We start from the raw sequence: 15657 nt of genomic DNA, 5'->3' as shown, positions 1-15657 counted from the left end.
GCAAATTTCAGTAGCTGGCGTAATTATAGCTATCTACATATTCATTAAATCTACAGAAGAACTGTGTCCAAAAAGACAGCCATGCATTCAGAAACAGTACACAACTAAATATATATGTTTTAAAAGTTGCATTTCTTAGACTTATTTAAAATTAATTTCCTGTAGCACTCCTCTGCAAGCAGAAGAATTTTAACAAAAGGATCCCCATGCTTTGGTTTCTTCATACAGGAAAGAATGGGAAGAACTATTTGTAAACAACAATTACTTGGCAACAATAAGGCAGAAGGGGATTAATGGGCAGCTGAGAAGCAGCAGGTTCCGCAGCATTTGCTGGAAGGTAAGAAGAAAATATTTATTTACAGTTTGTGGTTGCAATATATCAGCACATTACCCGGTGCCCTGGAAGATCAGCCTTGTGGGATCGCCCGTTTGGCCGTTGGTGTGTGTCCTTTGCAGGATATTTACCAACAAGGCTGAGCTACCTTAGTTCTGAGGAGCTGCCGATGGGGACAGAGCCCCGTGCAGTGACTTATCTTTTCATCTGTTTTGGTGGTGCAGAACTCAGAGCACCACTCTTAGGTTCCCAAAGGCTTGGTAGAAATTCTGGGAGCTGGGCAGGAGAAGGGAGTGGGGGGGGGGCACTGTTCAGGTCCCCCTTACGTCAGTTGCCACCATTTAGTTCTCTTCCCTTTTTTCTCATAAATAGCAGATGGAAAAGGTTTTTCAAATTTATTTTGCTAGAAATCCTGAGTGACAGCAAGAAGCAGTGGAAGGACACTGGGTCCTTCGGAGCGAAAGGGCCATTGGTTACCAAAACTAATAATAGTAATCGGCAGTTCTCTTTTTGATTACTTTGAAATCTTATCTTTTTGTTCTCCAAAAATGAATATGTTTAGATTTAGACTCAGTTCTAAAATGAATTTTGTCAAAAGTTTTTAGGGTTATCAGCATAAATTGGGCATGCTAGTCTGTGCAAGCAAACTAGGTAAGAAACACATGATGTATTAGACAGTTTCAGATTTAATAATTTAGATTTAATAATTAAAATACATTTTTCTTCTTTTAGATAAAGGCAGTAAAGGCAGGAGACCTGCTGCTAGAATATTTGTATACAAATATTTGTGTCCCACCCCCATTCCCTGTTTAACTTTTAGTATACTTCATCTGCTAAAAATAAACCTAAACCCAGATTCATTTTAGCCTTGTATTAAACTAAATTAAATCAAATTTGTCTTTTTAAGAATGCTTGTGATTTTCTTACGCTGATTGCCAGTTGAAAATTACATTTTTTTTGCTGGAACAGGAATGTCCTTGCATCTCAGCTGTGTCCCTGGTCCTCAGCCTGCTCTTTGCTGTCCTTGGCTTGCTTGTCTAAGACAGAACCTTAAGCCAGGCCGTCTCTAACGGGACCTTAGCCTCTGACACTCTGTTTGGATGAGAATCTAAATGTGAATTACACTTGAACCTCACTATTTTTCCTCCTTTTATATATTAAAACCTGTAGATTTCATTTTGTGGTGTAGCTTCTGAGGTCCTGTTTTGTGTTCTTTGTTCATTTTTTGAATTTTCTGATTATATGTTTCTTTTTCTTTATTTCTTAATTATCCCCAATATAAGTACGGGGAGTTGAGATGATATGAATACAAAATACCATAAATATTATATCTCTTTCAATTTTCAGGTGATTCTGGCTGGCATAATTTCACACTTTATCTCATGATTTTTAGGAAAGTTTCTTCTTTTTTTCTTGACAGCTGTTTCTTTGTGTTCTTCCTCAAGATAAAAGTCAGTGGATAAGTAGAATTAATGAATTTAGAGCGTGGTATAACAACATTAAAGAAATAGTAAGTAAATAGTACATTGAATTAGCGTCATTGTTTTCTTTCTTATGTACGCGTAAGGTCCAGGAGCCTCTGACCCCGTGCGTGTGTTTTCTTTTCTTCGCCAGCACATTACAAACCCGAGGAAGGCTGTTGGTCAGCAGGACTTGATGGTCAATAACCCGCTGTCACAGGACGAAGGGGTAAAGCGCGACCTCATTGCCGTCTCCGCCTCTTTTGCCCAGAAGGGCGTGTCTGTCTGACTGGTTGTCTGTCGCCCGGAAAGCCAGTGTTTCGCGCCAGCCGTTTCCTGCCTCCGTGTACCTTGTGGAAACTTGTCTCTGCTATGTACACACAGTGCTTAGGGAATGTCCTACCTGTTCCTGTGGAATGGCGTGGCGGAGAAGTCCCGGGGCTCTGTAGGAACTGAGGTTGGGATGAGGACAGGCCTGTCTTATCAAGGTTGCCGGGGCCTCGGTGGCTGAGGAATGAACATAGAGCAGGGTTCATTTGGCGAGGTTCGCTCCCAGGAAGAGCAGTGAGTCTGGGGCGACACTTAAAACACGTCGGGAGAAGGTAGGCATGTCTACCTCTACTCCTACTCCAGGGAAGACGAGGAACAGTTACCACTTCAGAGATATGATACAACTTCCTTCAATTGTTGCTGCTCCGATTTACCTGAGAACCGAAATTTTTTCCCATTTAATGCATAATGTTAGCATTTCTTGTTTTTGATGTATATAACGAGTATAATAGAGTCTTTGGTTTAGGAGCATAAAATATTAAGTAATTTTAAAGACTTTCCCTTAAATTCACATTTTAAAAAGTACATTAAGCCGGGCTCGGTGGCTCAGCCTGCAATCCCGCGCCTTTGGGAGGCTGAGGTGAGTGGATTGCCTGAGCCCGAGGGTTCGAGACCCGCCTGGGCAGCAAGACCTCATCTCTACAGTAAATCAAAAAATCAGCCGGGCGTGGTAGCGCATGCCTGTAATTCCGGCTACTCGGAAGGCTGAGGCGGAAGGATCGCCGGAGCCCAGCAGGTCGAGGCTGCGGTGGCCGGGAGCGGCCACTGCACTCCAGTCTGGGCGACAGAGTGAGACTCCAACTCAAAAAATAAAAAATAAAATAAAAAGTACATTAAAACCTACAGGCTTATCAAATCAAGCTTTATAGAAAATATTACATATCTTTCTTAGTTTATTGGGAATTCAGGTCAGGTTCAAGTTGAGGTCAGTTGGCCCATGGGTCCTGCTTTAATCCAGCACATTTCTGTGATTATAGGATAGTAGGCAGTAGTGTACAGCAGTGAAAAGTGTCTTTCATTTTTGATAGATCATAGAAATGTTAAGGATGCAGGTATCTTTTTTATAGAGTGATTTGAGTTCTTCAGGGTATATTCCCAGTAGGGGGATTGTGGGGTCATATGGGAGGTCGATATTTAGAGCTTTTAGGAATCGCCACACAGTTTTCCACAGAGGTTGCACTAGTTTATACTCCCACCAACAGTGTAGGAGTGTTCCCTTTTCACCACACCTTCTCCAGCAATTGTTATTTTTTTAGTTACTGATAATTGCCATTCTGACTGGAGTTGGGTGGTATCTCAGTGTGGTCTTGATTTGCATCTCCTTGATGATTAGTGAGGTTGAACATTTCTTCATGTGTCTGCTAGCTCTTCGAATGTCTTCCTTTGAGAAGTGTCTGTTCATATGAAGATACCTGCACACGTATGTTTATCGCAGCATTGTTCACAATAGCAAGAACCTGGAATCAACCATGCTGTCCATCAAAAGAGGGCTGGATTAAAAAAATGTGGTACATACACAATGGAATACTACGCAGCCATAAAAAAGAACAAAATCATGAATTTCGCAGCAACCTGGTTGTAACTAGAGTCTATAATACTGAGTGACCTCTCACAGAAACAAAGATCTGAGTATCACATGTTCTCACTCATATAGTGGACCTTGAATATCCATTGTAATACTATAAAAAAAGGACTGACAGTGGTAGGAAACTATGGGGTGAGGGAGGGGAAGGGAGGTGGGATTAACGGTAGTAATATCTGTCTGGGGATGGGGAAACACCCCTTATCAACAAGGGTGCCTGAATGAAGCATATTACCTAACCCTTAACTGTACCCCACAATATCAAAATAAAAAATATTGATATATTTAAAAAAAAAGAAATATTAAGGATGTACAGGCGTCCCTCAGTATCCGTGGGGGTTGCTTCCAGGACCCCCATGGCTACCATGGATGCTGAAATATGCAGATGTTCAAACCCCCTATACAAAATGTCATGATATTTCCATATGACCTATGAAGTATATTCTCCCATATACTTCAGATCATCTTGAGATTACTTCTAATGCCTAATACAATGTAAATGGTATAAAAGGTTGTTTTAAAAATTTATATTAGTTTATTTAATTGCTTGTTTGCTTTTTTGTTTGTTTGAGACAGAGTCACTCAGGTTGGAGTACAGTAGTACCGTCATATCTCACATGTAACCTTAAACTCCTGGGCTTAAGCGATCTTCTTGCCTTGGTCTTCCAAGTACCTGGGATTTCAGGCATGCACCACCACGTCCAGCTAATTTTTGGAATTTTTTGTAGAGACAAGGTCTCACTCCGTTGCCTTGGCTTGTTTCAAAATCCTGACCTCAAATGATCCTCCCACTTCAGCCTCCCAAAGTGCTGGGATTATAGTGTGAGCCACCATGCTTGACCCCGATTTGTATTATTTTTCATTTTGAAAATATGTTTTATTTTGATTTTTATCATGTCTTATTTTTAGTATTATTTTTTATATTTTCCTAATTTTGTTTTTTTCCCAATATTTTTCGATCCACAGTTGGTTGAACCTTTGGATGTGGAACCCATAAATAAGGAGGGCTGGCCATATTCAGTTGTATCAAACTGGGAATATCGATGTTAGAATAAGGATGTATTTCTGAACTAAAGCTAGATTTTAATAAAAATTATCCCACTGTCAGGTTTCCTACCTCCAATTTGAATAACTCAGAGAAAAGTAAATTTAATCACTTAAATTATTAAATTGAAATCATGAAAGTCAAGCAAAAATGTGAAGTTATTTTAAGTAGGTTATTTTCCTTTTTCAGAGTCTTTGGAACAAATTCTTCCAAGATAAGGAACTTCGATCAATGATTGAACAGGATGTCAAACGAACGTATGTAGAACTGTTTATGTGTTACTTTCAGTAATTCAAATAGGTGTTATCCTTTTGTAACTTTAGCAGATACTAAATCTATAGGAGAGTTTTAATTGAATGTAGTTTTCTACTTGTGTTAATAACAAACTTTTTTGGACTAAATTGTGAAAATAAGTATTATTTTCTGTTCTTACAGTATAGATTTCTATGTTCCCTTTTTCAGAGTAAATTGTATTTATAATGTTGATTATCTTACAATAATATTTAATTAGTTTTATTAATTTCCAGTTTGAAGTCATGTGCATCTGTGTAAGGTGATATTGTGCAGTCATTATATTGTTATTGCTTGAAAAATTTTATCTCGATTTATGAATTTGAATCTCTTTCTCACCAAATTGCTTTTTAAATGACAGTTATTATTCTTACCCTCCATATTTCTCTGCCTTTTGAAACTATTTAGGGTTGCAAACAACCTCTTTGTTCAGTCTACCCAGAATTTACCATTCTCTTACTGAGATTGTAGCTGATATCCATATCTTTAATATATGGGAACTCATCTTTCTGAGTCATACAGGGTGAAGAACATGGAATTTTTGTCAGAAGATCCTGGGAGTGTCCTAGCTGCCATCTGCTGTAATTTTAGGGAGGTTACTGTCAACATAGTTCCCTCTCAGCTTCCTCTTCTGTGCAGTGGGGATAACAGTAACCACCTTCACAGGACTTTTGTGGATTAATAAGTATGTACAGTAAAGATAGTAAGTTAGATAGACTTTCACTTCAAACTGTGAACCATTATATGCACTTCAGTGAATTTGATGTAATCCTTGGGATCTGGGATTAGCCAGGTAAGAGCAGTTGTGGGGCTCCTCGTGTCCCCCAGACTCTTCTGTAGCTCTGCCTGTGTGCACCCCTCCTCGTTCAGTTCCTGCTTCATCTGTTACAATGTTAAGGCCTCTGGCCTCTGACACTTATCTCTTTCCTCGTCCCAAACACTGAATGGTGAGGCGACGTGGACTGTAGTTAAGGTTGTACTACGTGTTTAATGAGTAAGATTTTGTATTTTAAAATGAAAAGAATTCAGAGCCATCATGGATTTAGAGTACAGCAAAACTGCTAATAACTGGCAGTGTTAGTGGATGTGGGTTGGAAGGCAGGGGATCACTTTTGCTAGCCTGAGTTATGCATGCAACTCTGGAGTAACCTCTTTTTATGAGGAAGCTACTCCCAGAGGCGTTGACTGGTAGTGCTTGATTTCTAGTATATAGTTGCAGAAGGTGGAGCAGCATTGTGCCGGCACAGGGGAGGTACTCAATGAATCCTTGAGTAAAACGAAGGAATTTCCTCGTTAATCATTTAAGCAGGTAGGTGGGTAGTCAGTGGTAGTGTAACAGGCCTCGGAAAATAAAATGTGCAGTAGACACTGCTAACCAAGCAGTAAGTCATCTTTTTAAAACAGGGAGTCATCTTAAGACACTTGACACCTTCAGACTGCTCTATCTGAGCAGGATTATAATAACTCTCTACAGATAGCAAAAGAAAATGGAGGTGCCGAGGCACTGATACAGTCACAGCTGGAGCCCATGGGGTCCAGACTGGTTCAAGAAAATAGCAGGAAAGGGAGAAAAGAAAACTCAGATAGCCACACCCAACAGGAAGTGGCGTGGGAGCTTGTTCACTCTTCTGGTTGTTTAGCTTAGACATTTCTGCTTTGTTATGTAAGAAAGTGTTAGTACTCGAGAGCTTTTATATTTTCTACGTATTTTTCTTTTAAGAATACAAAATACACACAGATACATATATAGAGTGAATTTTTCCCCTAAAATTTATCTCCTGTGGTATATTTTAATTAACATGGCAAACCAGGTCAACAGAGTCAGCCAGACCTGGGGCTTATAGCACAGGGAGGGAAGGTCTCCCACGGCTCTCTCATTTAGAGCACCTCTCCTTGCCTTTTCCTTTCTCTTTCTTTCTCCTCTTTTTGAGTGAGAGTCGCACTCTGTCACCAGGCTGGAGTGCAATGGCACAATCACAGCTCCCCGCATCCTTGACCTCCTGGGCTCTGGCTATCCCTCCACCTCAGCCACCCAAGTAGCTGGGACTACATGCATGCCCCCGCCACCTAGTTAATTTTGGGTTTTGTAGAGATGGGGTCACACTGTATTGCCCAGGCTGGTCTCGAACTCCTGGGCTCAAGCAGTCTTCCTGCCTCGGTCTCCCAAATTGTTCTCAAAGTACAGGAGCGAGCCACTGCTTTCCTTGCGATTTCTGTATAAATTTTGTGGCAAATATAACTTCGCTTGTAGGGTAAGCTGGTCAGTCTTATTTTAAGGCCACCAAATTATTTTGCAGCAAAAGTTGAATACCTTGTATAATTTTGCTGCTTTGCATCTTGATAAGATACCACACCATCTAAAATCTGCATTTTTTAGTCTACTTTGTGAGGTGGTTCATAATACAACAGGAAAAGAAAAGAAGTACAGCTTGGAGAAGATGATGCAGCATTACTTGTTCACTAGCCTCTGTGATCAGAATTTTGGCTTTGTAAAAAATCCATGTTGAGTGTCTGCTGTGTTCCAGGCTTGCTCTTGGCATTGGGGGCAGTGGAGTGGTGAACAACACAGTCGGAGACCTGGTATCCCAGAACGTGAACTTCAGGGTGTGAGACAGCAAGCCTGTCTGAACAAGGAGGATAAGTACGAAGGTGACCAGTGCCCAGAAGAATAAAGCAGGGTAGAGGCTAGTTAGAGGGACAAGGACCAGCAGGATGGCCATGCTAGGAACAGGGAGCCGTGAAGCTGTCTCAGAGAAGATGACATGTGAGCCGAGATGTGAAAAAGTTTAAAGGCCGCTATGCGAAGAGCACGCCAGGCAGAGGGAGCAGCCAGTGCCCCTTCCCTGATGAAGACGAGCTCAGTGCGTGGAGGAACCAAAAGAAGGCAGGCGTGGCTGCATCCAGCAGGTGTGAAGACAAGGTTGAGAGGGCAGCAGAAGCCGGAGGGTCTTGCAGGCCTCAGGAAGAAGTCTGGACTTGGTTGTCGTTCAGCGGGAGGCTGCTGGAGGGCACCGAGCAGGGCTGTGAACGCCCAGCAGATCGTGGCTGCCCTGTGGCGAGCGAGGGTGGAGTGAGAGAGGGACCTGGAAAGCAGTGAGAGGCTGGCAGTGTTCCAGGTCAAGTCACGGCGGGATGTCGGGGAGACAGGCGTGGATGGGAGGGGATGTACGTTTTCTGTTTTAAATGTATCTTCTGTTTTACTGCGTGTGACTTTCTCACGTTCCTCAGCTCTGTTCCGTTCTTACTGCCCCTCTTCAGGTCCTTTTGACCTCCGACCTACAGTCTCTTAGATGGCTGTTCTATTTGGATCTAGTGTCTTTTCGCTTCAAGTCCTGTCATGCTGCTTGCTTGCCCAGACTTTCTGTGACTCCCTGTTGTCTGCAGAAGAATGGACTTACTCAGCTTTCCTGACACCCAGCTCCCCTTCGACCAGAGTGTCTGGCATTACTCTTCCTTTTTCCACGCTTTGGACTTTCTATGCTTTTACCTCCACAGGAACGCTGCTTCCCCCACTGATTCCTGTTAGGTTCCTGACAACTCCGCCTCCTGCCTGAGTTCATGACTAAGGTCACGAAGCATTTGCCGGCCTTACCACTGGAAATCAGCTGCGCCTATTCTGTGTTCTAGACGGTTTTCTTAATAACTTTTTTTGAGTTGGAGTCTCTGTCACCCAGACTGGAGTGCAGTGGCCGCTCCCGGCCACCGCAGCCTCCACCTGCGGGGCTCCAGTGATCCTTCTGCCTCAGCTTTCCAAGTAGCTGGAACTACAGGTGCGCGCTACCATGCCCGGCTGATTTTTTGATTTATTGTAGAGATGAGGTCTCACCAAGTTGCCCAGGCGGGTCTCAAACCCGCGGGCTCAGGCAATCCACTTACCTCAGCCTCCCAAAGGCTTAATAACTTCTTAATGATATTATTTAATTTTGTTTGGTCTTACATGTCCTTAAGTCCTTCTGTCAATGTACTCAGTACTTCCATTTTAATCTCCTCAGTGTGCCAAGCTAAGTATCACACGGATCCTTGAGAAGCTTAAAGTCCAACAGAGAAAGCAAGAAAAAGGTGACAGTGCGATATGGCTAGCACAGTGATGGCTGCAATGTCTATAGACGCTCTTATGCTAACCAGGCCTTGTCTCTCAGGCCTGATGGCGGACCCCTGGTGGGCATGGACCTGAGCTCTTATATTACCTGGGCCTCGTCTCTCAGGTCTGATGGTAGACCCCTCGTGGGCGTGGACCTTGGCCTTTTTTTGTCTGGCCGTGCATAGCCAAGTTGATGCTTAATGAATGATCATTGATTGTGAATCTTACCGCTGATAATTAGTGTTGTTCAGTTTTAGTAATTATCTCTAGATCTTTTAAGTCTTCAGAGACATAAGCACACTTTACAAAAATACTATTGTCAACCTTCTAGTTTAAGTTTAAACAAAATAATTTGATTTCATGATCTGTATTTTTGCCATCGTTATTGAATTTATTTGATCTGGATATGTCACTGTGTACCTATTAAATATTATCTCCCCCTTCAACTAATTTTAATATTCTCTTGTGTCACTAACCCTTTTTTGCCTCAAAGGTTTTGCATTCATTTCAATTAATTGTTCCTTACCTCAACCTAATGAGGTTGTTACTATTCCCATTTTTATTACTGAAACAACTGGTAATCAAATGGTAAATCAAGGAACTTCCAATTTGCAACAGTGCTAATTTAGAACTTGAATTGTCTGTTCGGAACAAATTTTGCCATGTTTCAAAAGCTGTAACATTAAATGAAATTCAACATTATTTAAAATGATAGGAAATGATGAGTTCAGGATAAAATATCATTTCTATATTAGATGCCAAAGAAGTCTGTTATTTGGTCTATCAAGGTCTATTCTAAAAATATATGCACAGCATCTATAACATCATTTGCAGATTAACATACTTATAAGCTATTGCCAAACAGTCTCATCTTTTCTTCAAACGTGTTCTCCTTCTCTCTTGAATTAAATGAGTAAAGTTATTTAACTTACTTTTGTCATTGTAACTTTGAGCATATTTAAAAGTTTACCTGACTGCCTGTTGGATATGTTATCATCATCTCTAATTTTTGATCTTTAGTGTTTCTAGTGATTGTAGTTAACATTTTAGATAGCTCATTCATCGGCTAATTACTTTGGTTCCTACTTGAATCTCCATGATATGGTTAGATTTTTAAAGATACAACTTTCTCATTTAATGCCTCCTTTTGTTAATAGTTTCACTGTGAGTCACCCTTCAAACATAATCTCTTTAAGCAAACTTTGTCTCCTTAGTTTTTCTTGAGTCCTGTTTGATATTTTGCTGATTTATTAATAATTACTAAACATTTAAAAAAAATTATAGATGTGTGCTGTATACAGTTTGGCAGACACCAGGCACATATGGTTATTTTGATTTAAAATAGGCCGAGCACAGTAGCTCAAGTCTGTAATCTCAGCACTTCGGGAGGTCGAGGCGGGAGGATTGCTGAGCCCAGGGGTTTGAGATCAGCCTGGGCAACTTGGTGAGACCTTGTATCTAACAATAAATCACAAAATGAGGCAGGTGTGGTAGTGCGTGCCTGTAGTTCCAGCTACTTGGAAGGCTGAAGTGGAAGGATCACCTGAGCTCAGCAGTTGACTCTGGGGTGGTGTGTCACTGTACTCCAGCCTGGGTGATAGAGTGACTCAAAAAATAAAAAAATAAATTTAAAATAAAGTTCAATACAATTAAAAACTTAGTTCATTCACAATATTCGCATTCAACTGCTACTGGCTACTATATTGGACAGCACATATATAGGACATTTCCATTATTACAGACAGTTCCACTGGACAGCATTGCATAGATGATTATTGTTACATTTTGTGTAGTATATGATGTAAATGTCTACATTAAATTTTTTATTCATGGTGAACTTTTAGATACGGCCTGTGCTAAATATTTACTTTTTTTTTTCTTCTCCCCTTAAGAAAACTCTATGAGTGTGTATAGTATATAAGTCTTATCTAAGTTTTTGGTTAAGTGTACTTATATTATATTGTAGTATGTGGATGTAAACTAGATCATTTTTGAAATTTTTTTCTATATTAATGATATACAAAAGTGATTTCACAGAGTTAGTTTACTGATTTGTTTTTTGTTTTTTATTTAAAGACCATCTTCCTAGGTTCCCATTTTGTAAGAAATACTCTCAGTACTTTGGGCTATTGATTGTCACACTTTACAAAGTTAAGATGTCCTAATACATAGTTTCCTCCAAGCCCATTTTTTATTTAAATAAAAAACAAATTCCTCAGGGAAGAAAGATTTCACAAGCAGTTGCAGAGCAGAATTGATTTTGGTGTGTGTTAATGCCGACAATCTGCCCAGTGTTAAAATGTTAAAGAGAAAAAAAAAAATACAAGCTGCCATATTCTTGTGATCACACCAAAATAGCAGCTTGTATTTATATTTGCCATCTCCTCGAGGTGGACTGCAGGCACACATGAATGAGTGGATGTGCGTGGTGTTGTGTTGTGGTTCTAGTCGATGCAGGCAGAGTACATGCTTGTGCATGCACGACCAGCCCTCACATATGCACTTGTTCACAGCCGAGAACGTGAAAACTACAACACAAGCCGCTCTCTAAGAGTTGTCGGCAACCTGTGTGTGTGTTTCTTAAATATTAAAGAGGGGAAAACAGATTTTCAGGAATATGAGAAAGAATTCTTCTGTCAAATGGCCTGTAGTCCTCCCTTATTTGACACTTAAGGTAAAAACAAAATAATTGCCATGTAATTTATATATTTAGAAATGCGTTTTCCTGCACTGAAGTGTATTTTTCTCATTTTTGTTTGATTTAAGCATGCAGATTCTTAGCACATATTTATTCTAATTTATGAGATTTTTAAAAACTTAACGATTTTTTTCAGTATTTGCATGAAAATACAGATTTATTGGCTGCAGAACATGCAGTTGTAGTGCTCCAATGCTTCGCGGTGTTCCTGGCCTTCGTGGCGTTCCTGGCCTCCGCGGCTTCAGGCGCTGTGGTGCCTGGGGCCACACACTGTGCTATCCCAGCGGCTGACCAGTGGAGCTTTGCTTTTTAGATGCTCTTTGTTCTAAGTAGGTTTTCTGGGACTATGTGTATATAGTTGTAGGTTTGTATGGTTATGAGGTTAAAAAAGTAAAGTGTGGTACATGGTAAAGTAATATCCCATTCTGAAATATTCCCGGTTGGCCTGGCCTGTTGGGTTGCGTAACCCAGTCTTTTCAGAATGTTCAGGCCCATCTGGAATTGAAGTTACTTGGGATTCCAGGGGAAATGTTGGGAATTTCTTTTAATTTTCTTCTTAATTGTTGAAAACCTGCAAAGTAAGCTGTGTATTTGTGACACAGTTCTGCACTTCACATGCATGCACAGTACACTCATCTGCCTGAATATTTTTTTCCTAATTTTTCTCCTTTTTGGTGGGAGCAGAAAGCCTTTTTGTTTGGGATTTTTTTTTTTTTTTGGAGGCGGCCAGGCAGTGGGGTAAAGAACATGTGACGTGCCTGAGGCACGTGGTAACAAAGATGGAAATCTGGACTTGGATGGTGACAGACCCGCCTTCTACCTGCAGCCCCTGCCCTCCCAGTGGATCCTGTCACCCCTGCCCCCGCCCCCGCCCCTCCCATATGTCCCATCATTCCTGCTCCTCCCTCCCCCATGTTCCTATCACCCCTGCCCCTCCCCTCCCCATGGATCCTGTCACCTCTGCCCCTGCCCTCCCCGTGGATCCATTCATCCCTGCCCCTCCCATGGGTCCCATCGTTCCTGCCCCTCCCTCCCCTATGGATCCCGTCACTTCTGCCCCTTCCCTCCCCCATGGATCCTGTAACCCCTGCACCTCTGCTGAATCTTCTCAACTATGCTGTGGTTTCAAACTCCCACCTTTCTTGTGGGACTCGTGGAGATTTTTCTACTGTTTTCTTGGGCTGAATCCTACCCACTGTCATCATAATAGATTAACTAGTTTTTTTTCTTTGACTTAAAAAAATCAGTATTCACCTCCTGTTGACCGAATAATAAAGCTGCATGTCCTTCTTCTCTTTATTACTTGCAAAATCAACTGAAGACAGCAGAATCTGCTCAGACTTTCCCTCTGCGTTGCCTTCACATCCACAGTCCTGAGTTCATAGACTTGCTCTTCCTTTTTTATTGGTTTGGTGTTTACAGGTTTGGAGGTGTATTTATTCATTCAACAAATGCTACTTGAGAAATTACTATGTGCCAGCTACTGTTCTAGAAGTTGAAGATTCTAATAAAGACAAGACTGCCTCTTCTGTTCTTTAATATAAATGCATATTTTATTGTTATTACCATCTTTTAAAATTATCTGTAAAATCTGTATTTTCTCTCCTAGATTTTCTTGAGTTCTAAGTTCTTATGTTTTGCATCTTCATGTTTCTTAGTTCCTGGCACCCATTATAGGCATTTGTGTCATGAATCTGGTTAAGTCCTTTATTTTGCAAAGGTGAAAAGTTGAAGCTCATAAAGAATAGGACGTGAATAAGCAAATGTAAGTGTTAGTGGCCAAAATGGAAATAGAACCTGGGACTTCAGCTCTCTCCACTCCTCAGTACTTTTCAGAACATTTTTATTATTTTTTTATTTTAAAGATGTGAGGTACAATTCAGATTTAGGTATACAAGTGGGGTCATCATACAGGTAAAGTCTGGGCCTCCCTTTGGTCCCCACTTCACCTGGTTTGAGATCAGGTCCCCTTATGGATGTCGTGTGCTCCCCTCCACACCCTCCCTGCCCACCCCCACAGTGGCCCTCTACTGCCAATCCCTTTCTTATTGTGTGATGGTAAATGTTCAGGGTCTGCTCATGTCACTGCTTCATACTTTATGCTAATCTTGTTTGCCTAGGTTGAAGCTTTCTTCAATTTAAGAAACATTTATTACGTGCCTTCAGTATGCAAAACTTCTGTAAGGCCAACGGGGCAGATCCACAAATGAAGCGGTATCTCAGATCTTACTCAAAAAGTGGTGGGGACTCAATCAGTAGCCGTTGTTTCTGCTCTGGCCTCGTATAGTTAAATGCAGGTTTTTTCAGCCTTGGGAGTCGTGACATTTTGGACCAGTGACTTGTTTTGAGAGGCTGTTATGTGCAGTCCTGGATGTTTGGTGGCATCCCTGACCTCCAGCTGCAGAGGCTTTGTGCAGCGTGCTTTGCACGTCTTTCTGAGGGCCTTCCGTCTGACTAGGGGTTCTCTTGGGCATTGTCCTAGAGCTTTCTGAGAGGTTAAAGAGATTTGCAGTCACAACCATGGTTTCATCTTGAGATCTTGTCTTTCTGTCTTTGTCTTAGGTTTGATCTTTGCCCAAGAAGCAGTGTGGGAATGTCATTTGCTTACTAGAGAGACTGGGAATGAGAAAACTTCTTATTTTCAAACCCAGCAAGTTCTAGCACCTTTGTGTTTCCAGCTCTTCCTTTTTTTTGTTTTTTTCTCTTCTTCATTCTGCTGTAAGTAGTGTGAAAAACCCAGGCAGCACCTGCAGCACTCTGCCTGCGTATCTCCTGAGCTACTTCACTACATTTATTAGGAGCATGTTCTGTTTTCCGCATAACCAGAGGCGGCCCTGTTCCAGACCTCCTGCCACTGCCTCCTCAGGAGTTATTTCCCTACTGGGTCTGCAGTGTTGTCCTCACTTTCTTCTAAGCCCGCCCAGCTGTGTCCTTGTAGACTGTCTGCCTTTGCTCTCAGTCTTTCTCATACCCTCCAGTTTTTCATTGTTGCTCTCCTGAAGATCCTTCTGGCTTCTGTCCATCATTGCAAACACATATTTTAGGAATTTGTGTGTGTGTGTTTGTTTTTTTAAATAGCATCCCAGTTTTGGGGCATCAAAACCTCTATTAGTTATCTTTTGCTACGTAAGAAGTCAGCTTAAATGTACTGGCTTAGAACAGTAACCATTGATTATTTCGTAGTTGCTGCATATTGGGAGTTTGGAAGCAGCTTTCTGGCATAGGAGTATCTTGTGTGATTGCAGTTAGATGTTATCTGAAGCTGCAGGCACTTGATGACTTATCAGGGTTGGGGACCCATTGGCTCCACTTCTTGGATCTTTCCTTGGTGCTGCTCAAGGGTCCTCCTCCAGAGGACATGTTCTCAAGGTCGAGCGATCCCAGGAAGAAAGGGAGACTGACAGAAGCTAAGTCTTTCTTGTGCCGTGAGAATGAAAGAACTTACAGACACATTTCAGAAATCACCGCAGTCCACATGGGGCGTCTCAGGTCTCCGCCATGATCTTGTTCGTCCTTTCCAGCTGAAAGGGGACATATGTTCAGGGGCCTGCCGGTGGGGAGGAGGGGGTTGTATTTTGTGATCACATATAACTTCCCCTCTCATTCCATTGGCTAACCTTCAGTCACATGGTCACATCTAACTGAAGAGAAAGTTGGGAAATTAAATCCTGCTGTGTGCCTGGAAAGAGGAGAAACAGGTTTTGTCAACTAGGGAAAATGATGAAATCATCACCAAAGAGGGAACACAGGAAGAAAAAGAATGGTGTCTTTTAGTGTATCTCCTTTTATTCCTGATCACGTTGTTCCTCTTTATGGTCTTGGCTTGATTGTTCAGC

General features: G+C 41.5%; 1 protein-coding gene across 2 annotated transcripts in view; it reads left to right on the top strand.

Moving 5' to 3' along the window:
- The window catches only part of TBC1D5 (TBC1 domain family member 5), a 317366-nt gene that overhangs the window by 94502 nt on the left and 207207 nt on the right, over nt 1-15657 (top strand). For both annotated transcript variants that reach the window (XM_021707719.1, XM_008048448.1), the window contains exons 3-6: nt 229-337; nt 1755-1844; nt 1949-2023; nt 4941-5008. In XM_021707719.1, the coding sequence (XP_021563394.1) occupies nt 229-337; nt 1755-1844; nt 1949-2023; nt 4941-5008 (342 nt within the window). The remainder of the gene's footprint in view (nt 1-228; nt 338-1754; nt 1845-1948; nt 2024-4940; nt 5009-15657) is intronic.

Source organism: Carlito syrichta, unplaced genomic scaffold (assembly GCF_000164805.1).
Source record: "Carlito syrichta isolate Samal-C Ts95f unplaced genomic scaffold, Tarsius_syrichta-2.0.1 Scaffold123517, whole genome shotgun sequence".
Classification (NCBI taxonomy): Eukaryota; Metazoa; Chordata; class Mammalia; order Primates; family Tarsiidae; genus Carlito; species Carlito syrichta.
The sequence above is the reverse complement of the archived record's forward strand: the minus strand, read 5'-3'. Positions and strand labels throughout refer to the sequence as shown.